This window comes from Microcaecilia unicolor, chromosome 4, assembly GCF_901765095.1.
Source record: "Microcaecilia unicolor chromosome 4, aMicUni1.1, whole genome shotgun sequence".
Lineage (NCBI taxonomy): Eukaryota > Metazoa > Chordata > Amphibia > Gymnophiona > Siphonopidae > Microcaecilia > Microcaecilia unicolor.
Window position 1 is genome coordinate 213,354,277 of NC_044034.1, and position 26,709 is coordinate 213,380,985.

Sequence of the window (26,709 nt, forward strand, 5' to 3'; positions counted from 1 at the left end):
GGAGTATGAATAAGACACATACCTATGTATATCAGTCTTAGTTGCTGGAATCTCCCTATTAAAAAAAAAAAAGAAGAAAGAAAAGAAAGAAATAGTAAAAACAATGGAGATATCCTGATACAGCTGAGGAGCTAGTTGTGGCACATATGAAGGGTTTACGGTGTCTTGATTTATATCCTGCACTATCCCTCATACTGTAAACAGCAATTGTGTCTGCTGGATGATGATAGCTACCAGAAAATGTGCAAAACCCAGAGCCCTTGAAAAGTAGGCTTTGCAAGTGCCATAAAGATTCACACAACAGGAAGAATGTAGTTGTGGATCTCACAGCTTGTTTGCGGGGTCTTTGAGCAGTGTTTTCCAAACATGGTCCTTGATGCTCCCCGGCCGGTCAGATTTTCAGGATATACACAGTGAACATTCATGAGAGAGATTTGCATAGAGTGGATGGAGTGGCTGTAAATCTCTCACATGAGTATTCATTGTATATACTACTACTATTTAACATTTCTAGAGCGCTACAAAGTGTACGCAGCGCTGTACAAACACAGAAGAAAGACAGTCCCTGCTCAAAGAGCTTACAATCTAATAGACAAAAAGTAAAGCATTTAAATTTAAAATATTTAAGCAGTCAAGCACAAGAGAACAGTCACAGAAGGACAGAAGATGTTGAAGGGTGGTCAGTGTGATTAGGTGTAACTCTGGTTGGAGTAGTGGGAGAAGGTGATAGAAGAATAGAAATGGGTGAGGTAAAGTAATGAGTGGGTTGATAGGGAGGTTATATAAGACATGTCACTCTAGGGGTGGGTGGGTAGAGGGGTAGGGTGGGTGGAAGCAGGAGAAGGTATTCTCTGCAGCCTATCTGTGAGATGGAAAATCCTGTAAAACCTGACCAGCTGGGGTGAGTCAGTGACCTCTTTTGTGAAACACAGCACCGGGCTGTGATATGACCTCAGCATTCTCAGAGGTGGTAAGTAACCCGTTCCAGGAGCCAGAAATTTTGGGACTAGTTGGATGTCTCCCAACCTCATCTTGCTGCATTATGGGACCTGCAGTGCTGATGTCAATGAATACAATCATGGACTACAAATACCATAGTGCGTTGAGATGTAAGTTTAAATTCAGGACCAGCCGATAAGCCTCCCCCCTGGAATGGGCAACTTGTCAGCTCAGCATTCCAATTGTTGACATAGACTGAGGAGAGTTCCCCCACTTTCACAAACACTATAATGTTGTTGAATAACGTACAGGCATGACAGACTGAGTACATAAATCATAACAGGACTACTTGTTTGAAAAACATCATTTTTCCACTTACCTATTAGCCAACTGTGGCCATACCTTCCCTGCTCAACTGCTGGAACAGGGCCGAGTGACGCGGGATATAGGAATCGTGGGTGGACCCTGGGAACCTGGCTACCGCATTCTGGGTTTGCATATTTGCATCACACACCACCTGCACATTTAGGGAATGAAAGCGCTTACGGTTCCTATATATCGCTTCCCTTTCACTGGGTGGTACAAGGGCCATGTGTGTGCAATCAATTGCTCGTATCATGTGCGTTAGGCCTGCGATGTTCTGAAACTGGTTGCCCAGGGCTTCCCACTGTTGCCTAGTATTAAGGAAATGAACGTAGTCCCTAAGCCGGTGCATCATGGCACGCAGTACCTGGTGGATACAACGAAAGACGGAGGAGTGGCGCATGCCATCCACTGCGGCCATGGATTGTTGGATAGTGCCTGAGGCAGTGGTGTGCTGGAGCAGGCTCTCATAGGCTTGCGAGAGCCGTTTGTTAAGTTTTTAAGAATTTTGGGAGCCGGTTGTTAAAGTAGGCCTCCCCATGGCTACTTTAACAACTGACTCCCAAAATGTGGGCTTGGGCCCGCTCCTGAATTCTCTTTTACTTTGCTGGCAGTGATGCTGGCCCACCAGCCAAGTAAATAGACTGCTGCTGCTCCCTGCTCCTTGTTTCTGACTCTGAGCATCAGGTTGGGACTTTTCATGCAAGCGCAAGAAGGTTCCATCATGCAGCTCAGAGCCAGAAACAAGCAGCAGAGAATGGTGGCAGTCCATTTATTGGCTGGTGGGGCTCGGCAAAGGTATGCCTAGCGTGCCTGCACAAGGGAGGGGCAAGAGAGGCAAGTATTCCCCCCCCCCCCCCCAAAAAAAAAAAAAAAAAAATTTCAGGGCTGGCTATGCCCGGAGAGAGAGCCCGTTGTTAAAAATTTACCAGCACACCCCTGGCCTGAGGCCACGCAATGTAAGAAGCTCAACAGCTTAGTCAGACCATGGGGTGAGACCTGTCTGTAATGGGATTGAGGTTGGCCCTTAAATGTTCATATAACTCCTTTATAGCTGCTGAGCTCAACCGGTACAGGGCAACCACACGGTCCTCACATATCCCTTGCAATAATGTGCGTATGGGGAAAATACGTGGGCACTGGGGGTGTTGTTCCCACCTATGGTGCCGGCACTGCCTCTGAACTGGCCTGCTGCTGCTGTCCCTGTTACCCTGGAATCCCCTGTGCCTATGCTGGAATAGGTGGTGGAATCTGTGCTGGGGCCTGAGCCCCAAACACCCCAACAAATGCTGCTGCTGACACTTCAGCTAGATAAACCTCCATCTTCAAAAAAATGAATGATGGGTGTTACTGAGTCTTTATAGGCTCATGGGACAAGTAGCTGGAGGCATTCAGTCATCATCTATTTCCATTTTTGACAAGCGTTAATAAATATAGATGCATTAATGGTAAAAAAAAATCCCTTAACAACACCTATGTTCATGGCGATAAGCACTCACGCGGTAGCACATGTGTTATGCACCTACATGCGTCTGCGATACTTGCCTTTTGTAGACATGCCTACAAAACACCCTTTTCTCCTCCCCTGCCATTAACGCACGCATAACATGCATTTCTGCCGGCTTTAATGCATCAGTGACTAATGTGTGTCTGTACGCACGTTCAAGCACGCGTTAAGGCACTAATGCTGCTTTGTAAACATGCCCCTAAAATCTTATGTTAAACTGCCTTGGGTGAATCTCATCATAAAGGCAGTTAATAAATCCCAATAAATATATAAATATCAAGAACAATAGTTTCATATTTCTTTTCAAAATCTCTGCCCCTTCCTAAATATTGTTGTATTTTCCATTTATGTTTACCATCTGTTTATCCAACACTTTTGTCTTTTTAGTTCTGTCCATATTACAGAACACATTTTCTTTTGAAATCCGACAAATTAGTTCTGTTACTCAGTTTAGTAAACAATTGAAAGTTTTCTGCTCTTTCTGATTTTATACTCTGATCATGTTTATATGATTTTTGTTGATTTTTTTTTCTGTAAGCTTGTATTATGTTGGGTCTTGATTGCAATCCACCTGGAATGGTAGGAGAGTGTGGGATCAAAATTTTATAAACCAATAAATAACTATCCATCTGTACTGGCATCCATTCATCTTTCCCATTATCCAATTCCATCCACATAAACCAGATATACTAAGAAGTGTTTTGTAGTCAGTTCACTTGGCCCATGTCCATTCTGCAATGGAATGGACAAACTCTTCCACCCTCCCCCCCCCCCCACAACAATATTCCTGGATTCCCAAGCCCATACTGATGATCCTGCAGTCATTCAATTTTCAGGATATCCACAGTGAATATGTATGAGGTAAATTTGCATATACTGGGTCTCCTCTAAATATAAATTGATTTCATTCATACTGATTGTGGATATCCTGAAAACCTGACTGCTGGTGGGGTCATCAGGACAGATTTGGGAAACTATGCCTTCACAACTCTGCATCCATTTATCCAGACCATCAAACTGACTCAGTCTCAATAGCTTTCCTCACTTTTCTGGAAATTATTATTATTTTTTGAGTGTCCCATTTTTACTGGCAGACGAAAACTTCCAAGTCTATTGCACCACAGCACACAGCATGGCATTAAATAAATGACTGTACTGCCAAACAAACGGGTCCTAAAACCAGTTCCCTATTTATCAGAGTGACTGAGAGCTCCAGGACAGAAGGTATTAAGTGATAATATTTATTTGCCTTAATTCTTCTTGTCAGCCATCACTTAGGAGAAGTAGCTCTTGAGATGGGCAGCTGTCACACCTCTAAGTGCTCAACTACATGTTTAATAGCCACATTATCTCCTGCTAAAAGCTACCTAGATTGTAAGCCCTCAGGTTTCTGTTTAGCAAATGCCTGCTAAATGAAGCAGAAATTTTGATACTCGCCTTTTCCAATGACCTGTTGACGCTCTTCAATCCCTTAATGTGCATATCCAGCAGAAGTTCTGGCCAAGGGTATGGCAAAAAAAAAAAAAAAAAAAAGAAGAAAACTGTTGTCAGTCTGGGCAGGACTTGTTGCTGAGGTAACCAGAGCAAGGCCAGTGAGCATATATAAATGGCCAATTGTCCTGGGAAGTCACTCAACCAGATCCACCTCTCTGAATAACATCTGTGTGGTCTCCTGATCCAACCATCTTGGTAAGTTGCTTTTTCCCATTTCTCGTGTTCTGAGAGCTCCTGCCTTTACTTGAGTTCCTACCGTTACACTGATAACACTGCTCTTTATTCGTGTCTTTTTCATGAATTTAGTGATGGTAGCAATTTTCAGATTTCTGGTGCTTGAAACAGAAATCCCTACATTTTCTAAAGAACAGGTACAACACATTCCCCCCATCAATATACTTCAACTTTACTCTTGAGGTTCACCTCTAGGGGCAAAAAGGGTTCTTAGCAGCTTTGCTAAAATTTGTTTATACCGACATCTGAACAGGTTGTTTGGGAATAGTGGATCTAACCTTGAGCAGGAGAACGGACTAGATGGATTCCCTTACAACCCTATTTTTTTCTTGTGGCTGTACAACCTTTAACCACTAAGAGCAGTGTTTCTCAATACTCTCTTGGAGGTACACCTAGCCAGTTGAGTCTTCAGGATTGCCACAATGTATATGCATGTGATAGATTTGAATATATGGGTTTCCAATATATGGAGATCTATGTCAATCTTATGCATTGTGATAATCCTGAAAACCTGAAAACCTAAGTGGCTAGCAGCCTTATTTTCGAAAGTGATGTGCGCCCAGATTTCGACCCAAATCGGGAGATAGGCGCCCATCTCGCAAAGGCACCCAAATCGGTATACTCGAAAGCCGATTTTGGGCGTCTTCAACTGCACTCCGTCGTGGTGAACGAACAAAGTTGACGGGGCGTGTTGGAGGCATGGTGAAGGCGGGACTGGGGCGTGTTTATCTGCCAAGGAGAGATGGGCGCCTTCGTCCGATAATCGAAAAAAGAAAGGCGTTTTTACTGCGAAGTTGGGTCACTTTTTTGGACCCTTTTTTTTCATGAACAAGTCCCAAAAAAGTGCCATAAATGACCAGATGACCACCGGAGGGAATTGGGGATGACCACCCCTGACTCCCCCAGTGGTCACTAACCCCCTTCTACCCAAAAAAAACAACTTTAAAAACTTTTTTTTTTGCCAGCCTGTATGCCAGCCTCAAATGTCATACCCAGCTCCATCACAGCAATATGCAGGTCCCTGGAGCAGTTTTTAGTGGGTGCAGTGCACTTCAGCCAGTTGGACCCAGGCCCATCCCCCCCTACCTGTTACACTTGTGGTGGTAAATGGGAGCCCTCCAAACCGCCCCATCAAAATCCACTGTACCCACATCTAAGTGCCCCCCTTCAGCCATAAGGGCTATGGTAATGGTGTAGAGTTGTGGGCAGTAGGTTTTGGGGGGGGGGGGGATTGAGGGGCTCAGCACCCAAAGCAAGGGAGCTATGGACTTGGGAGGTATTTTACTTTTTTTTTACTTGTTACAAGTGCCCCCTATGGTGCCCAGTTGGTGTCCTGGCATGTGAGGGGGACCAGTGCACTACGAATCCTGGCCCCTCCCATGACCCAATGCCTTGGATTTGTTCGTTTTTGAGCTGGGTGCCTTCGTTTTCCATTATCGCTGAAAAACGAAACCGCCCAGCTCAAATCCGCACATATCCGATGCATTTGCCTGGCACAAACCGTATTATTGAAAAAAAGATGGGCGTCCATTTTTTTCGAAAATATGGTCTGTCCTGCCCCTTCACGTACCCATTCTCGGACATAGACGCCCATGGAGATGGGCATTCGCGTTTGATTATGCCCCTCTAGGTGTGCCTACAAAAGAAGACTGAGGAGCACTACATTAGAACCTGCATTCAGAATTTAAATTTGATATGCCTAAAAATCTAATAAAGAAATTAAAAAACTATTCAGCTGGATTCTGGAGGCATGAGTTGATCAAATGATTTGGCCAAAATTACAGAGTCAGTGTAGGTTGAGATTTCAAAGTCCTAACCAAGGAGCTTTTCCAGACTGTATTTCAAGTTCTAAGCTGTAGACCAGTCTTCTACATTTTTTCTACATTGATATTCCTTCAGTTAAAATTGTCCTTTGCTAGGCAGTTTTTAAATACATTTTTTGCTGATTAAAAATAGTAGCCCTGTATGTTAGAAGTTTAACAGATTATGTATATGCACTTCAAACATAGTAACACAGTAAATGACAGCCTAGAAAGATCAGTCTGACCTATTCAGTCTACTCAGGAGGAATTTGTCCACTTTGAGTAGATACTCCTACAAATTATCATATGGAACCCAACACCAAGACCCTGTTCCCCTATGCCCTTATTTAGATAGCCCTCACTCTGAAATACCTCACAAAACGTGATTAATTTAATATCTTTTGGACCATCAGAGGTTACAGCCCAATGTAAATTTTAAGAGCTCCTACGGGCTATATAAACCATAACTAAAAAAAACCATAGATCTTCATCAGTCCATTTTTCACAGGTATTCAATTTTTCTCTTTTTTTTTCAACTTGTTATAAGTCCTTAACGTCCAACATCTTCTCTTTGCATTTAAATTTTATAAATTATTTAAAACTTATCTTAATGAAATGTACTGCAGCTTAGCTCTTCAGCAGCAGAGATCTTCACCGACATGAATTCACATTTCTCATAGTGCTGTATCAAGGTTTAGTCTGCTTCTATATATCACATTATCTTCCTTCATTCCAAGATGACTTATCTTTTGTGCGGTAATTTAAAAGTGAATATTGACTTTGTACTACCTCAGAAGAAAGGAAATAAAGAGTTGTGGTGCCCTGATGTACTTATTTAGACAGCATCATTGCCTTTTAGAATTACAACTCCATCCCGTTCAGTTTGCACTCCCCCTCCCCAATCTATCCCAACCTCCCCAATGATATCTTGTTGCTTTGTTACTAGAGTGTAACTTTTGCTTCATGAAGGTAACCCTGATGCTTCATTTCCATCCTCTTTCCACCAGGGATTCTTTGTGTTTATCTCACATTTTGAATTCTTCTACTGTCCTTGTCTCTATCTCCTCTCTGGGAGGACATTCTAGGCATCCATAACCCACTCACTGCTGGATCCTATATATCGCGCCTAGCGTTGCGCGTCTAAATCTAAGCGTATTCCATAACAATGTGTGTAACTTAACTGGCTTAACAAGCCAATCAGCGTTCTTAACAGCACTTAACAAGCAATAATGAGCATTAAATGGCAATAATTAGAATTTACATGTATAATTCACTAAGTGTATGCTGTAACTCACTGCGCTTAAATTCAAATGCACACATCCAAAAAGCCATGTGGCTACGGGCAGGAAAATTGGTGTTTTGTGGGCATTCCAAAATTTATGCACATTGTTATAGAATATGTGTAAATTTACCTGTAAGAATTATGCCACATTTTCATTGGTACAAATGGATGCACATAGTTTTAGGCACTGGGATATCAACTAAGCGTATTCTATATACCTTGACTAAATCTTATAGAATACGCTTAGGCGAAAATGATTTCCACATGGATTTTCCAGGTGCCATATATAGAATCTTCCCCTCTGTGTAAAAAAAAAAAAATTCAAAGCTTGTTGCATGAACCTATGTAAAACAGTGTTTTCAAAATTGCCCTGTGCATACAGTTAAAAGAATCTATGCTCCATGAAAACAAGTGTGCTTTTCACTGGCAAAAAGGGGTAAAGCCAGGGCTGTGGAAGGAAAAGTAAAACACACACGAGGATTTCCCTGCCAACCCAAAACATTTACAAGGAAACTGCACAGGGAGAGTTTCTTTGAAAATGAATTTGCAGATCCATGGGCACACTTGCAAGCAGCCCAGGGACTTTGCCCCTGTGTATTTATGTCTCACGCTACACACACAAACCTTGCTCTATCTCAGGAAAATGCAGGTCCATGAGGTATTGTGCTGTGCATACAGATTCTATCTGGTTTAGCTTTGCTTTGTCACGCAGTTCCATATCAAATATAAGGCTTGTTGACTCTTAAGTCCATTATAGCAGCATTCCTCATTGAAAGACATTTGGCACTGTGCCTCACAGTGCACCCATGTGTCTCATAATAGCCAGGCACAATGTTCCTTGCTTAATGTCATAATAGAACATTAATGTGGTTTACCTGGGATACATCTTTTCATGAGATGCCAATAAAATCATCTTGAGCAGGGAAATTACTTACCTGTAAGGTTTGTTCACTGAAAGTGATGCATCATCCCCCAAATTCTATAAAAATTGCGCGCACAAATCTGAGTCCACGCCAAATTTGTGCATGTAATTTAATTACTTAACAAGCCAATTCATGCCAGTAATTGGCTTATTAACAAGCAATTATCACCACTAATTAGATTTAATTAGAACTTATGCTCGTAAATTTAGGTGTTGGATCTTTGCCTAAATTTAACACGTGGCCCAAAAAAGAGGACATGTAAATGGGAGGGTCATTGGCATTTCAGGACAGATCGGAGTTGTAGTTTTGAGTTATGTGTGTAATTATAGAATAGTGGGGCTCCATGCGTAAATTTAGGCACAGGCATTTGCACCACATTTTCATTGGTATCCAGTGACGTTCCTAGGGGGGCTGACACCCGTGGCGGATCGCCGATGCGCCCCGCCCCCTGGGTGCAGCGCCCCCCCCCCCAGTGCAGCGCGACCCCCCCGGAGAAAGGACACCCCCCCACCCCGGTAAAACATGATAAAAGTAACGGAGTCTGGGGTTGGGGTTACTTCCTGTTCCGGGGCAGAGGGAGCATGGAAATGAGGGAAGCTGACCGGCGCACGGCACCCCCCCCCCCCAGCGGCATGCACCCGGGGTGGACTGACCCCACCGCCCCCCCTTGGTACGCCACTGTTGGTACCTGGCGGCGGTGGCAGTGTAGGGTTGGCAGAAGGAGGAGGGGTCGAAAGTAGAGGGGACCAGGGCTAAATATGTGGGGGCCCATGCCCCTGTGGCCCCACATAGCTACGCCCCTGCTTACAAGTGCATTCACTCTGCAGCTTCTCAGTAACTCTCCACTCTTATCTCTCCCTACACTCTTCCCCAGGTAAATCTCTGTTATCTGCACCCTTCTCCTCCATTGCCAACCCCAGACTCCGTTACTTTTATCATGTTGCACCATACCCCTGGAATAGACTTCCTGAGTCAGTACGTCAAGCTCCAGCTCTGGCCATCTTCAAATCTAGGCTAAGAGCCCACCTTTTTGAGGCTACTTTTAACTCCTAACCCCTATTCACTTGTTCAGTACTCATATATGCTTTATCATTCCCACCTTAAGAATTTCCCTTATTTATCCTATTTGTCTGTCTTGATTAGATTGTAAGCTCTGTTAAGCAGGGACTTAAATGTTCAGTGTACAGCACTGCATGCGTCTAGTAGCACTATAGAAATGATAAGTAGTAGTAGTGTTTTTTAGCAGCACAATCTTAGTGATGTGTATTAGTTAGCAAGCATTCAGTTGCTCTTTTACAAAACGGCGGTAAGCCCAACACAGGCTTACTACTTGCTAAAAGGAAAGTACCGCTGGGCTACTCCAGCAGTAGTTCCCTCCCTCAGCACGCACCATTTCTGGCACTGCAAAAATATTCCAATTTCTGTAGCACCGGTGTGTACCCAGTGGTAATCAGGAAAAGCTATATGCTGCCTGGTTGCCGCTGGGTTAGCACAGGAGCCCTTACTGCCACCTCAATGGGTGGTAGTAAGTGCTCCCCCCAAAATGGCCATGCAGCAAGTGGTTCACTTGCCGCACAACCATTTCTTTAAGGAAAGGGAATCCTGGGGGTCTCGGCGCAAACCTGCATCAATGCCTGCACAGGCCCCTTTTTGTCGCAGCTTCATAAAAGAACCCCTCAGTTCCTTAGTGAAAGCCTTTAGAAATGTAGAGCCTCTTACAAAAGCTGCGCTAGCGATTCCTATGTGGCAAATGAGAGAAAGCCCATATGGATTGAATGGGCTTCTTCTCATTTACTGCGCAGGAATCGCTAGCGCAGGTTGATAAAAGAGGCCCTTAGTGCATGCAAAATAAAGTTAATGCCTGTTAACTTACAAACAGAGCATGTTAAGCTGATATACAAGCTTTAAAAAAATATTTAAACAAATGTGTGGAACAAAATGAAAAAAGAAATCAAAAAATGGGGAAATGGCTACTACTACTACTACTACTACTACTTATGCACAAGGTAAACTACAGTTTACCTTGTGCATATTCCTATAACCTACTTTTTGCTAAAATGAACATTTCTGACCTCTTTTGTTGCACACAACAGGGCCCTTTTACTAAGCAGTGCTAAAACGTGGCCAGCGCTATCTCCAGTGCGGGTCTTTCTCATGTGCTGAGGCGAAGTGGTAAAATGGCCCCATTTTCCATTATTCCCATTAATGGTCATGTGCTAATTTACATAAGAACATAAGAGAAGTCACACTGGGTCATACAAATGGTCCATCTAGACCAGTATCCTGTTTCCAACAGTGGCCAATCCAGGTCACAAGTACCTGACAAATCGTGGCAACATACAATGAGTGTAGAACTCCAAAGAATAGCAAGATTCTGGAATCCTAAAGAGTAGCAAGATTCCATACAGAATCTCAAAGAGTAGCAACATTCCATACTACAAATCCCATGGCAAGCAGTGTCTTCCCCATAGCAGACTATGGACTTTTCCTCCAGGAACTTGTCCAAACCTTTTTTTAAACCCAGATATGCTAACTGCTGTTACTACATCCTCCGGGAAAGAGTTCCAGAGCTTAACAATTTGTTGAGTGAAAAAATATTTCCTCCTATTTGTTTTAAAAGTATTTCAATGTAACTTCCTTGAGTGTCCCCTAGTCTTTATACTTTTGGAATGAGTAAAAAATTGATTCATTTCTACTCTTTCTACACCAGTCAGGATTTTGTAGACCTCAATTGTATCTCCCCTTTTCCAAGCTGAAGAGCCCTAACCTCTTTAGCCTTTCCTTATACGAGAGGAGTTCCACTCCTTTTATCATTTCAGTCGCTCTTCTTTGAACCTTTTCTAATTCCGCTATATCTTTTTTGAGATACGGCGACCAGAACTGAACACAATAATCAAGGTGCGGACTCACCATGGAGCGATACAGAGGTATTATAGTATTTTCAGTCGTATTCACCATCCCCTTTAGCACGTGGTCATTTGCGAGTGAGCACTTACCGACACCTATTTTCTAGCTGTAAGGACTCATGCACTAACCATGCACTAATTGGTTAGCATGTGGCGATGTAGATGTAATAACCAATTAGCATCGCACAGACTGATCCCCAGTGCCCCTAGTGCTAAAACATTTTTTTGCATGTGGGTAGTGCACGCCAATCCCAAAACTGCTGTGAGGTGCCTGTGCATGTGCCGGTAGTGCTTTTTAACCTGCAGTTAAGCATGCATTAAAAGAATTTTTATGACAGCCCTCAGTCCCATCATATGCTCCAAAATGCCTCCATGGTAATTTGGCCAGCTCAGTCCTTTACAATGGCATCTGAAATGTAAATTAGAAAAAATATCTCTATGTTCCTTGCCATTATTTTATTTAATTTCATAGTTTTTAAATTGCTAAGGGGCTGTTTTACTAAGCTGTGCTAAAAAGTGGCTGGGCCACTTTTAGCATGGCGGTAAAATGGCCATATTCCCATATTTTTCTTTAATGGCCACATGCTAATTTCCCAATTAATGCATGGCCATTACCATGGGGGCCTTTACCGACACCTATTTTGCAGGCACTAAGGGCTCCCATGCTAACCCTACAGTAGTCAGGCAGTGCGCGACAATGTGCCCACACTACCCGATTAGCGCAGGGCACACCTACTCTCCACCCATAGTCACACTTCCTGTGCTGAAAAATAAAAAATATTTTTCAGTATGGGATTAGCGCACACTGATGGGCACTCTATTGTGGGATGCCTCAGCGAATCCTGCGGCAGTGCTTTTTACCATGCAGTAGGCATGCATTAGTACCTACTGTGGCTTAGTAAAAGGGTCCCTAGATTACAATTACTGTATATTCATACAGCAAATTTTATTTTTATTTATTTATTTTATTTGTTACATTTGTATCCCACATTTTCCCACCTATTTGTAGGCTCGATGTGGCTTACATAGTACCGGAGAGGCCTTTGCCTGCTCCGGTGTGAACAAATACAGGGTGATGTTGTGGTAAGATCAAGTTCGAAGCTTGCCAACTGTGAGAATTTCAAAGATGCACTAACTATGACTAACAACCATCCTCATCATTTTTACTGTGTTCTAAAAGTGCGGGTCAGTGAGTGGGAAAGGTGGTTGATGGCCCTACCAGAAAATAAAGAAAGAATTAATCGTATCACTTATCTTGGGACTTCATTCCCCACAGAAAGTTGACAATTCTAGTTTTTCCTGACAGTGTATTTACAAGAAGGAATACTTACATACAGGAAGAACAGGACAGCTGCTTCTGTCGTGGAAACAAGCTGCAAACTTTCATGCATCACTGTAAATGTCAATGAAAGAAAGATTTTAACTGTATGCACAGGCTTGCACCAATTGTGTGCCACTTTACTAATTTGACACCCGGGCCCAGGGCACCAATTAAATTGCATTTGCATTACTTTTTGCTGTTCTTTACCATCTTCTTGTGTAGCACCCACTACAGGTTACAGTGCTCAATAAAAGTTTGTACCATATTGTAGGGATGTGCATTCACTAGTATGCATTTGGTTCGTTTAGGGCCCCTTTTACTAAGCCGCATAGGCGCCTACGTGTGCCCAATGCATGCCAAATTGGAGTTACCGCCCGGTTACCGCGTGGCCTTTGTGGTAATTTCAATTTTGGCACGTGCCCACTACACGCATCTGAAAAATATTTTTTCTTTTCTGGCGCGCGTGGCATCTGACACGCATAGGTCATTACCGGCCAAATTGTTTACCGCTAGGTCTATGGCTGGTGGTAAGGTTTGAGACCCAAAATGGATGTGTGGCAATTTTAATTTTGCCACACATCCATTTTCGGGGGAAAAAAAAGAGGCCCTTTTACAGGTGTGCTGGAAAATGATTCTGCCCAAAACCCGCGCCTACACTACTGCAAGCCATTATTCAGCATGCCTTTGTAAAAGGACCCCCTTGGTCACCTAAAAGTTTTTCTGCCCGATATTCAAAGTGATTTAACTGGGATTTAACCAGTTAGGACAGCAAAAAGGCTGTGCTAACTATAACCACAGAGTTAACTGGGCATCGGCCTGAGTATTGGCCAGTGCCTGGTTGACTTCTGGGTAGCAGTATTGGGGCTTCCAGGTCCCCCTTGGTCCCAATTCTAGAATCATGGTGGCCATTTTGTGGCCATACCTACAATGGGTAGGAGCGAATGGGCTTGATTTATCTTTGGGGGTAGAGGGAGAGGAGATAAGGATGGGGGAGGGTAACAAAAGGGCATAAGTACCTAAATATATTTATGTGGGTCTTGGTTGATATTAAGCCAGAGCCCACAGAAGTGTCTTATGCAGGTCCTGGCAGAATATTGACTAGGTCCCCAATAAGCTCCAACGGCCAGTGCAGTTTCAATTAGCCTTGGATAGTCAGTGCTTGTACTGAACAAGTAAGTATGGGGTTAAAAGTTAAAAGCAGCCTCAAGAAGGTGGACTTTTAGCCTAGATTTGAATCGGGACAGAGATGAACCAAGGTGTTCTGACTCAGTATGCATCACAGCAAGATAAGGAATAGAGTCTGGGGTTGCAGTGGAGAAGAATACAGATAAGAGTGATTTATCAGATGAATGGAGTTCCAGGAGAGGGATGTAGGAAGAGAAAAGAGAGAATAAGTACTGAGTAAGAAGAGTTAAAACTGTATACAAAATGGATAGGCAGCCAATTAAGTGACTTGAAAAGAGAGGGTATGTGAGTAGTGACAGTGGTGGAAGATAAGTCATGCAACAGAATTTTGAAGAAATTGAAGAGGAGACAGATGGTTTAGTGGGAGATCTGTGAAAAGCAAGTTGCAGTAATCTAATCATGAGGTGATAAGAGTGTGGATAAGGGTGTTTGGTAGTGTGCTCAGAAAGGAAGGGACAGATTTTGGTGATGCTACAGAGAAAGAAACAACATGTATTAACAGTCTGTTGGGTATGTGTAGAGAAAGAGGGAGAGGAGCCAAAAAATAACCCCAAGGTTATGAGCTGACAAGACAGGGAGGATAAGAGTGTTATCCACAGAAATAGAAAATGGGGAAAGAGGAGAGGTGGGTTTAGGAGGGAAAATAAGAAGTTCAGTCTTGACCATGTTCAGTTTCAGAAGGTAGTGAGACATTCAGGAAGAAATGTCAGATAAGCAGGCTGAGACTTGGGCCTGGATTCCTGCTGAAATTTCTAGTGTGGAGAGGTAGATCTGGGAGTCATCAGTATAAAGGCGATACTGAAAACTGTGGAGGAGATCAGAGCACCAAGGGAATAAGTACAGAAAAAGAAGAAGAAAGGTCCCAAGACGGAGTCCTAAGGTACAATAACACGTAGTGGGATCACAGTAGAGGAAGATTCAGTAAAGCATACATTAGAACTGTGATGGAAGAGATAAGAAGAAAACCAAGACATAGCGGAGTCCCAAAATCCAAATGAGGACAGCATATCAAAGAGTAGGTGGTGATCAGCAGTGTCAAAAGCAGCAGATAGGTCAAAAAGAATAAAGATTGAATAAAAGTCCTTGGATCTGGCCAGGAATAGGTCACTGGCCACTTTTGGAAGAGCTGTTTCTGTTAAATGCAGAGGGCAAAAGGCAGATTGTAGTGGATCAAGAATAGCTTGAAATGAAAGAAAGTCAAGACAACGGACGTGAACAGCACATTCATTTCATTTTATTAATTTTTATATACGCCCTTATCCAGAGCAGTGCACAAGTAAACATACATAAGAAGAGAAACCATCACATAAAAAGCTCAGAAATTCAAAATAAACACACTTGCACCATACTATCCAGCTTATAATTGAAAAAGAAAAACGCATATATTGCGACCCAAATCGGGAGATAGACGTTTATCTCACAAAAACGAATAAAGCGGTATAATCGAAAGCCGAATTTGGACGTTTTCAACTGCACTCCGTCGCGGATGCGGACAAAGTTGATGGGGGCGTGTCAAAAGCGTGTTGAAGGCGGAACTGGGGCGTGGTTATCGGCCGATCAGAGATAGGCGTCTTTCGCCGATAATGGAAAAAAATATGCGTTTTTAGCGAGAATTTAGGGCACTTTTCCTGGACCCTGTTTTTCCACGAATAGGGCCCCAAAAAGTGCCCTAAATGACCAGATGACCACTGGAGGGAGTCGGGGATGACCTCCCCTGACTCCCCCAGTGGTCACAAACCCCCTCCCACCACAAACATATGCCGTTTCACAACTTTTTATGTTCACCCTCAAATGTCATACCCACCTCCCTGGCAGCAGTATGCAGGTCACTGGAGCAGTTATTAGGGGGTGCAGTGGACGTCAGGCAGGTAGACCCAGGCCCATCCCCCCCCCCCACCTGTTACACTTGTGCTGGTAAATGGGAGCCCTCCACACCGCCCCCCAAACCCACTGTACCCACATGTAGGTGCCCCCTTCACCCCTTAGGGCTATAGTAATGGTGTAGACTTGTGGGCGGTGGGTTTTGAGGGAGATTTGGGGGGCTCAACACCCAAGGGAACGGTGCTATGCACCTGGGAGCTCTTTTACCTTTTTTTTTTTTTTTAAGTGCCCCCTAGGGTGCCCGGTTGGTGTCCTGGCATGTGAGGGGGACCAGTGCACTACGAATCCTGGCCCCTCCCACAAACAAATGCCTTGGATTTATTCGTTTTTGAGCTGGGTGCTTTCATTTTCCATTCTCACTGAAAAACAAAAACGCCCAGCTCACAAATTGTCGAATAAAACATGGACGTCTATTTTTTCCGAAACTACGGTTCGGTCCGCCCCCTCACGGACCCGTTCTCGGAGATAAACGCCCATGGAGATAGACGTTTTCGTTCGATTATGCCCCTCCACGTCCATCAGGTATCAAAGTCACTGTTTAACCTGCAACAGCAAATGCTGTTTGAGCAACCTCTTAAACAATCCTGAATTCTTTTGAGTCCTCACGGGATCCAGGAGGTTTGTTCCACTCTGTTGGGCAAGCTACAGAAAAAGCTCTTCTCCTCATGTCCTCCAAACTAAACAACCGAAAATGGGGGAATTCCAGCAGACAAGAATTATCTGACTGATGTACCCGTTTTGAACAGTACAAATGAATACAATCCGATAAATATTGGAAGGAATCATAATGCACACAGTAATGAACCATCATCAACAGCTTGAATTTTATTCTATCCTGCATGGATAATCAATTTAGTTTCTGAAAGCAAGGGGCAACGTGAGTATATTTTGACATACAATAAACAAATGGTTGAATTCATCACCACCTGCAATGCCTGGTAATCCAAAATAACGAATACTGCAGTAATCTAAACCTGATAGAATCAAACATTGTAGCACCTGCCAAAAATCCCTGAGAAATGAGCGGGCAACTTGAAAAAAAGAGTTCTTCACCACAGAACGAATCTGGGATGAGAACGCCATTGCAGTATCAAACAGTACACCCAGAGTTTTCACAACAGAAGATACTGGTATAGTGACATTAGAGATTACAACCTCAGATACAAAAGACACTGTGGAATCAGCTGTCACCAACAAAATATCCTTTTTAGACATATTTAAAGACAAACAATTTTAAAACATTCATTGATGTACCTTCTCCATTATTAGTTGCAGCTGAGTAGCTTGGCTAAGAATGAGAGGAGAGAGATGGGATGATAGATGGAAAGGCAGGTAGGGTCCACTGATGGTTTTTTTGAGAACAGTCGTAACCATAGCATGTTTGAAGGTATCAGAAACAGTTGCAGTGGAAAGTGAAAGAATGACATTATGACAGCTAGAAGGGATGACAGTAGGAAAGACAGAGCTGAGTAGATGGGTGGAAGTGGGATCAGAAGTGAATTTGGAGGAGGAAAGATGATGTGCAGTTCTTGTTTAGGGGTGTTAGATATTGAAGAAAGGATGACAGGGATTGAAGGATGGTCGTGAGAATGAAGTGTGGGAATGGAAGATAGAGGTGACCAGGTGGAGAACTCAAGGTTAATCTTGTGGACCTTGTCATGGAAGTGCTCAGCCATAGTCTGGGGAGAAAGTGAAGGGGGGGGGGGGGGGGGGGGGGGGGTTGGCTGTGGAGGCACCTTGAGGTGAGAGTTCAGTGTGGCAAAGAGATAGCGAGGACAGGAGCCAAGAGAGTTTGTCAAATGGATCTAGTAGTCCTGTTATGCAAGTGCAAAGCAGACTTGAAGGATGTCAGTAGCTCAACAGAACAATTCCACTCAGCACCTATTTCTGCAAACTACAGTTAAGCTGCCTACAAAAATGATGGCGATCCTCACATATAACAGAAATAACACTACTTTCAACCACAGATCTCAACTTCTTGTACTGTACAAGGTTAAGCCCTCTGTGCCTGTACTATCCCTTCCCATGGGGTTAGATTTAAGAAAAAGGTGCTACAGTGTTACCACATAATAGCATGAATTAACATGCACTTTTTTTTTTTACCACAGGTTTGAACAATGTTAATGTGTGTTATTAGCAAATAGGTCCCATAGTATTTACACTGTCAGGAGAGCCCCCACTTACAGCTATTTCCACATCTTCTGTGGTGGATTCCTCTCCTCCTCACTCTGGGAGACCTTTCAATATTTTGATTCTGGGCTCTTAATTTGAATTTCTGTCACTGCTTTTCTGACAGAATAATCACAATGGGACCTATTTGCTAATAACATGTACTAACGTTAGCACATGCTAATGTAGAAACACACTTTAGTAAATCTAGCCAGCTAAAACCAACAGGATCCTCAGAGTAGACACCAAGTTTCTCTAAGCATGACCATAAAAGGTTTCTCAAGTGAGAAAATTTCAAGACTAATGTTTGATGTTAATACTGTTAATACTCTTCTCTTTATCTCTTGTTTATATTTTCCCTCTTTTTCTCTTATGCTTATCACTTCCCCTTTCTTGACATTGGTTCTGCCTCCTCCCTATCTCCGTGTGGTAGGTTCTACCATGGCTCTGTGGATTCAAGCATTGCCACTCCTTGCTGTCTTGGCTTTCTTCACTCCCACCTGCCAGGCTGTTGCCAACCAACACCTCTGTGGTTCTCACCTAGTGGAGGCCCTCTACCTGGTATGTGCTGACCGTGGCTTCTTCTATATCCCCAAAAGTCGACGAGAGATTGAGCAGCCTCTGAGTAAGTAGATAGCCTTTCCTTCATATTTATAAATATGCCTAATTATTTTTTTCATACTGAGAGGTGTTGAATTAATGGGATCTTGAACTGGATGAGAACAGACACTACTAAGTCTGTATTTCCTGTGATGTGATGAAGTCTCTCTCCCTGCCATTGAAGGAGTCTCAATGTGTGGATGAGGCGATGGCACAGGGAGGAGGGTTTTAGATTTGTTAGGAACTGGGCAACATTCTGGGGAAGAGGGAGCCTATTCTGGAATGATGGGCTCCTCCTTAACCAGGGTGGAACCAGGCTGCCAGCAACAGCATTTAAAAAGGAAATAGAGCAACTTTTAAACTAGAAACTGGGGGAAGGCCGACAGTCGCTTAAAAGTGCATGGTTCGGAACAAGGTATCTTTCAAAGTTCTCACCAAAACAGAGAAGATAGAGCACATCTCATTTTCAAAAGAGAAAAACATTCAAAAAGTGGCATTTCAAAACCAATTTTTAGACAATTTTCTATGAAGTCCGTCAGAAGTGTGTTCAAATCATGAGGGCGTGCCAGGGGCGTGTTAAGGGAGGTATCTGGGCATTCCTCACACTTGGACATTCTTCTGCCATAATGGAACAATACAAGATGTTTCGGTCTAGACCTGTTTTATTAACGAACTAGTAAAAAAGGCCCGTTTCGGTATGAAATAAAACGGGCGCTAGCAAGGATATCCCTCTCTCCCTCTGTCCCCTCCAAGTCCCACGGCCCCCTTTCTTCCCTTCCGATTTCCATGCCCTCCCTCCCTCTCTCTCTCTTCCTCTCCCTCCTTCCCTCTGTCCCTCCCCCGAGTTCCAGTCCCCCCTCCTCTCTGTCTCACAGACACATCCTTGCGATGCCTCCATCCGCGGCCCTCCCCTCCCCGACACTGGCCCCGCCCATCCCATGTGCACTTCACCCCCCCTCCAAAATCGCCAATCCCCCTCTGCTACCCTCCCCTCCCCCCTCTTACCAGGGTCCCGGCGGCAGCAGTAAAGAGCCTCGCGAGTCTGCTGCCTTTACTTCTCTTCGCTCTCAGCTCTGACTCTGGTCCCGCCCTCATTTCCTGTTTCCGCAAGGGTGGGACCAGAGTCAGAGCTGAGAGTGAAGAGAAGGGAAGGCAGCAGACTCGCAAGGCTTTTCACTGCTGCCGTCGGGACCCCGGTAAGAGGGGGGGAGGGGAGGATAGCAGAGGGGGGTTGGCGATTTTGGAGGGGGGCGATGGTGCCCCACTGCTCTGCTGGGATGCCTGTGTGGTCAGTCTACTAGGAACGCTGGCTCCTCCTACGTCCCAATGGCTTGATTTTTGTAAACTTTTCACTTGGACATTTTTTTTAATGGTCCAAAAAGATAGATGTACTAAGCACAACAACATCTAGGAAGGTCATTTTCAAAGAAAAAAGTTATCCAAAGTCAGATTTAGACATCATATTGAAAATGCCCCTCCAGGTGTCTTTAAATAAAATGCAGACAGATTTTCAAGATTGCAAATGATCACTGTCAACTGCTTGGGAGAGTTAGAATATATTGCACTAAATGAAAAGACAGATATAATAGGCATCTCTGAGACCTGGTGGAAGGAGGATAACTAGTGGGAAACTGTCATACCAGAGTACAAATTATATCACAGTGATAGGGTGGATCGAATTGAATATGTAAAGGGGAAAAGGATAGTGATAGGAGTGTTCTAGTGTCCAACTGGCCAGGATGAACAGACAGATGTAGAAATGTTATCAGAAATTAGGGAGGCTAACAAACTGTGGAACATACTAATAATGGGTGATTTCAATTACCTACACTTTCAAGGAATCTGTAGAATACTAATCACACATCAAAAAATATCAAATTCTACATAAATGATCTGTATCAGAAGGATCACACAAATTATTAAACGTGGAGAAAAAAGGAGACACACCTATCTGTAAGGCAAGCCTTCAATATATAGGTGGCTCACAATAATCATTGGTCATAAAAAAACTCCACTATTATACCTGGATCTAAACCATCCTTATCAAGCAATTGCTCTTACTGATACAGTATCCGATTTGAAAACAGTACATAATCATACGTTGCAAATGTACATAAATTCTACAATACTTATCTTGGTACAACCCACCAAAATGTCTCTTCAATCCCGACAGGGGGGTCCCTGTTTTGCAATCCAAGCTGCTTCAGGGGAAAAAAAGACTTTAAGTCCAAGATAATGAAAAAGTTGCAACTAGAAATAAATGTAACACAGGCACTCGCAAAATGACTTTAGGAAACTACAAAGACGCCCCAATTTAAAAACCTGTTTCCTGTCCACATGCTCAACGTATTGACATCACGGAGAGAGTGGTGGATACTTGGAATGCCCTCCTGCGGGAGGTGGTGGAGATGAAAACGGTAACGGAATTCAAAAATGCATGGGATAAACATAAAGGAATCCTGTTCAGAAGGAATGGATCCTCAGAAGCTTAGCGGAGATTGGGTGGCAGAACTGGTGGTGGGAAGTGGGGCTAGTGGTTGGGAGGTGAGGCTAGTGCTGGGCAGACTTCTACGATCTGTGCCCTGAAAATGGCAGATACAAATTAAAGTCAGGTATGCACATAAAGTAGCACATATGAGTTTATCTTGTTGGGCGGACTGGATGGACCATATAGGTTTTTCTCTGCCGTCATCTACTATGTTACTATCCAGCTTATTTTCGAAGGAGAAGGGCGCCCATCTTCCGACAAATATCGGGAGATGGGCACCCTTCTCCTAAGGGCGGCCAAATCAGCATAATCGAAAGCCGATTTTGGCCGGCCTCAACTGCTTTCTGTCGCAGGGCCGGCCAAAGTTCAAGGGGGCGTGTCGGTAATGTACTGAAGGCGGGATGGGGAGCATGGTTAAGAGATGGCCATCCTCGGACGATAATGGAAAAAAGAAGTGCTCCCCTGACGAGCATTTGGCCGACTTTACTTGGTCCCTTTTTGTTCACGACCAAGCCTTGAAAAGGTGCCCGAACTGACCAGATGACCACCGGAGGGAATCGGGGATCACCTCCCCTTACTCCCCCAGTGGTCAACAACCCCCTCCCACCCCCCAAAAAAATTTAAAAACATTTTTTTGCCAGCCTCTATGCCAGCCTCAAATGTCATACCCAACTCCATCACAGCACTATGCAGGTCCCTGAAGCAGTTTTTAGTGGGTGCAGTGCACTTCAGGCAGGCGGACCCAGGCCCATCCCCCCCCCTACCTGTTACACTTTTGGTGGTATATGGGAGCCCTCCAAAACCCACCCAAAACCCACTGCACCCACATCTAGGTGCCCCCCGTTACCCTTTAAGGGCTATGGTAGTGTTGTACAGTTGTGGGTAGTGGGTTTGGGGGGGGGGGGGGTTGGGGGGCTCAGCACCCAAGGTAAGGGAGCTATGCACGTGGGAGCAATTTGTGAAGTCCACTGCAGTGCCCCCTAGGGTGCCCGGTTGGTGTCCTGGCATGTGAGAGGGACCAGTGCACTACAAATGCTGGCTCCTCCCACGACCAAATGGCTTGGATTGGGTCGGTTTTGAGATGGCCACCCTTAGTTTCCATTATAGGTAAAAAACAATGTCAGCCATCTCTAAGGGTGGCCCAAATGTTGAGATTTGGCCTTCCCCGACTGTATTATCGAAACGAAAGATGGCCGCCCATCTTGTTTCGATAATACGGTCGTGTACGCTTCTTTATGGGGCCGTCCCTAGAGATGGGCACCCCCGTTCGATTATGCCTCTCTACATTACTATGTTACAACAGTAAAGATCACAAAAACGCTTTCCATTCTAGCGCAGTATTCAGCACTTTAGGGGCCATGGATTGCAAAAAAAATATCCAGCGCTGTTCATGTTGCCTAAGCAAGCATCTCATATCACCTCTGTGTTCTGCTCCAGCACCACACATTTAATATCTGCAAACACATGCTGTTTTTCCAGAAAATGCATCACCAGAGGTTCTGTTAATTTTCTTGACTGAATACACATGGAACAAAAACCACATGCCTTATGGAAGCCCTTCTCCTCCCATCCAATTCCATCACGATTACAAACTTCAGATGTACACAAAATGTCATTCAGATTAGAATTCCTTTTATAAGAAAACAATACTTTCACATCTTGAAAACAAGGATGTACTCTCAACAAAGGTAAACATTTTTTTATTTTACAGCTTTTACCATTCCGGTGGTGTGAACATTATATTGTGTCACAAATGTTAACACATCTTTAGTTACAGTGTCTTTATATCTTGGAGATAACAGCAGCTCTTTATGATTAAATAAAGCTCTTTTACCTGCTTTTTTTTTTTTTTTTTACCAAAGAAATAGGATATCCTCTGGAGATAAATTTGTCAGTTAATTTGGGCATCTGTTGTTTGAATTCCTGTGTAGAAGAGTAGAGAGGTGTGGTAGCCGTGTTAGTCCACTTTTAAAGGTAATCAATAACTTAATACATTTCTTGATTAGCTTTTCGAAGGCTGACTTTCATCGTCAGATCGGAAATCAGCAAATGTGGTAGATGACAGTATATATAAGTAAAACATCCAAGCATTTCATTGATAGTCTAACAGGGTGGGGGAGGGTAGGAGGTATGCATGGGAACATCAAAGCATTTCAGAGATAGTCTAACAGGATGGGGGTGGATAGGTGAGAGGAGGGTGATAAACATAGCAATACAACTTTATGGTTTATAATGGGCTAGAAAACCCAGATCTTTGTTAAGTCCTGTCTGTTGGGTGTCAAAATATTCAATCATTCTGACTTCAAAGGTCTTATGTTCCTGTATTGTTTTAAAGTTACCTTTCAGGATTCTTACTATGAAGTCACTGGTACAGTGATCTGGTTTTGTAAAGTGCTGACCCACAGGTATGGGAACCAGGCTGGCACCAGCATTCTTCATGTGATGTCTATGTAGATTAAATCTTGTCTTTAGCATCCGGCCTGTTTCTCCAATATAGCATCCTTCGTTAGTAGCGTAAAAAGTGTAACAAAGGATGCTATATTGGAGAAACAGGCCAGATGCTAAAGACAAGATTTAATCTACATAGACATCACATGTCCAGTTAGTGGTGGTCTAGTGGGACATGCACCTGTATTTGGAACCGGACAGGATCCATCCCAGGATATTGAGGGCGCTCAGACAGGTTCTGACAGGTCCTCTTAAAGATTTGTTTAATAAATCCTTGGAGACGGGGGAAGTTCTGTGGGATTGGAAAACAGCGGATGTGGTCCCTCTTCACAAAAGTGGTGATAGGGAAGAAGCTGGAAACTACAGGCCGGTAAGCCTCACTTCGGTTATTGGAAAAGTAATGGAAGTGATGCCGAAGGAAAGGATAGTGAATTTCCTTGAATCCAATAAGTTGCAAGATCCGAGACAACATGGTTTTACCAAAGGTAAATCATGCCAAACAAATCTCATTGAATTCTTTGACTGGGTGACCAGAGAATTGAATCAAGGACGTGCAATAGATGTAATCTACTCAGATTTCAGCAAAGCCTTTGACACGGTTCCTCATAGGAGGTTCTTGAATAAACTTGACAGGTTGAAGATAGAACCCAACGTGGTGAACTGGATTAGGAACTGGTTGATGGACAGACGACAGAGGGTGGTGGTTAATGGAATTCACTCGGATGAGAGAAAGGTGAGTAGTGGGGTGCCTCAGAGATCGGTGTTGGGGCCGATTCTGTTCAATATATTTGTGCGTGACATTGCTGAAGGGTTAGAAGGTAAAGTTTGCCTTTTTGCGGCTGATAACAAGGTTTGTAACAAAGTGGACACCCTGTAGGGAGTGGAAAACATGAAAAAGGATCTGCAGAAGTTAAAAGAATGGTCTAATGTTTGGCAATTAAAATTCAATGCAAAGAAATGCAAAATGATGCACATAAGAGTAGAAATCCACGGAAGACATATGTGCTAGGCGGTAAGATTCTCATATGTACAGGCAGGGACAGGGATATTGGGGTGATAGTATCTGAGGATCTGAAGGCGATGAAACAGTATGACAAGGTGGTGGCCGTAGCCAAAAGGATGCTAGGCTGTATAGAGAAAGGTGTGACCAGCAGAAGAAAGGAGGTGTTGATGCCCCTGTACAAGCCATTGGTGAGGCCCCACCTGGAGTATTGTGTTCAGTTTTGGAGGCCATATCTTGCTAAGGATGTAAAAAGAATTGAGGTGGTGTAAGAAAAGCTACAAAAATGGTATGGGATTTGTGTTACAAGACATATAAGGAGAGACTTGCTGACCTGAACATGTATACCCTGGAAGAAATGAGAAACAGGGGTGATATGATACAGATGTTCAAATATTTGAAAGGTATTAATCTGCAAACAAATCTTTTCCAGAGACAGGAAGGCGGTAGAACTAGAGGACATGAAATGAGGTTGAAGGGGGGCAGAATTAAGGAAAATGTTAGGAAGTATTTTTTCACGGAGAGAGTAGTGGATACTTGGAATGCCCTCCCGCAGGAGGTGGTGGAGATGAAAACTGTAATGGAATTCAAAAATGCATGGGATAAACATAAAGGAATCCTGTTCAGAAGGAATGGATCCTCAGAAGCTTAGCTGAGATTGGGTGGAGGCACAAGTGTTTGGGAGACGGGGCAAGTGATGAGCAGACTTCTATGGTCTATGCCCCAAAAATGGCAAGGATAAATCAAGGTCAGGTCTAAATATAAAGTAGTACATATGAGTTTATCTTGTTGGGCAGACTGGATGGACCATACAGGTCTTTATCTGCCGTCATCTACTATGTTACTATCCTGCTTATTTTTGAACGAGAAGGCCGGCCATCTTCAGACACAAATCGGGAGATGGCCGGCCTTCTCCTAAAGCCGGCCAAATCGGTATAATCGAAAGCTGATTTTGGCCAGCCTCAACTGCTTTCCGTTGCAGAGCCGGCAAAAGTTCAAGGGGGCGTATCGGCATTGCACCGAAGGCGGGGCAGGGGCGTGGTTAAGAGATGGCCGGATTCGGCCGATAATGGAAAAAAGAAAGCCAGCCCTGACAAGCATTTGGCCGATTTTACTTGGTCCCTTTTTATTCACGACCAAACCTCAAAAAGGTGCCCCAACTGACCAGATGACCACCAGAGGGAATGAGGGATGACCTCTCCTTACTCCCCCAGTGGTCACCAACCCCCTCCCACCCAAAAAAAATATATAAAAAATATTTTTTTGTCAGCCTCAAATGTCATACCCAGCTCCATGACAGCAGTATGCAGGTCCCTGGAGGAGTTTTAGTGGGTGCAGTGCACTTCAGGCAGGCAGACCCAGGCCCATCCCCCACTACCTGTTACAATTGTGGTGGTAAATGGGAGCCCTCAACCCCCCCCCAAAACCCACTGCACCCACATGTAGGTGCCCCCATTCATCCCTAAGCGCTAGGGTAGTGGTGTACAGTTGTGGGGAGTGGGTTTTGGAAAGCTCAGCACACAAGGTAAGGGAGCTATGTATCTGGGATCAATTTGTGAAGTCCACTGCAGTGCCCCCTAGGGTGCCCGGTTGGTGTCCTGGCATGTCAGGGGGACCAGTGCACTAGAAATGCTGGCTCCTCCCACGACCAAATGCCGTGGATTTGGCCTGGTTTGAGATGGCCGCCATTAGTTTCTATTATCGGCGAAAACCAATGGCGGCCATCTCTAACACCAGCGATCTCTAAGGGCAGGCCAAATGTTGAGATTTGGCCGGCCCGACTGTATAATCGAAACAAAAGATGGCCGGCCATCTTGTTTCAATAATACAGTCGGGTGCGCCGCTTGACGGGGCCGGCGTTAGAGATGGCCAGCCCCATTCGATTATGGCCCTCCATGTTACTGTTACTTTGCTCAGTGTGCAGAAATGGCTAAGAAAGCAAATAGAATGTTAGGAATTATTAGGAAAGGAATGAAAAACAAAAGTGAGAATGTTATAATGCCTTTGTATTGCTCCATGGTGCGACCACACCTCAAATACTGTGTGCAATTCTGGTCACTGCATCTCAAAAAAGATATAGCGGAATTACAAAAGTGTGACAAAAATAATAAAGGGGATAGGACAACTTTCCTATAATGAAACGCTAAAGTGGCTAGGACTCTTCAGT

The 26,709-nt window shown here is 43.9% G+C and overlaps 1 protein-coding gene across 1 annotated transcript in view; it reads left to right on the forward strand.

The window, feature by feature from the left end:
• Window positions 1–4,449: 4,449 nt before the first annotated feature.
• INS (insulin) overlaps window positions 4,450–26,709 on the forward strand; it is a 28,006-nt gene continuing 5,746 nt past the window's right edge. Inside the window, exons 1-2 of the mRNA XM_030199518.1 lie at window positions 4,450–4,498; window positions 18,440–18,631. Of these exons, the coding sequence (XP_030055378.1) occupies window positions 18,448–18,631 (184 nt within the window). The 5' untranslated portion in view covers window positions 4,450–4,498; window positions 18,440–18,447. The remainder of the gene's footprint in view (window positions 4,499–18,439; window positions 18,632–26,709) is intronic.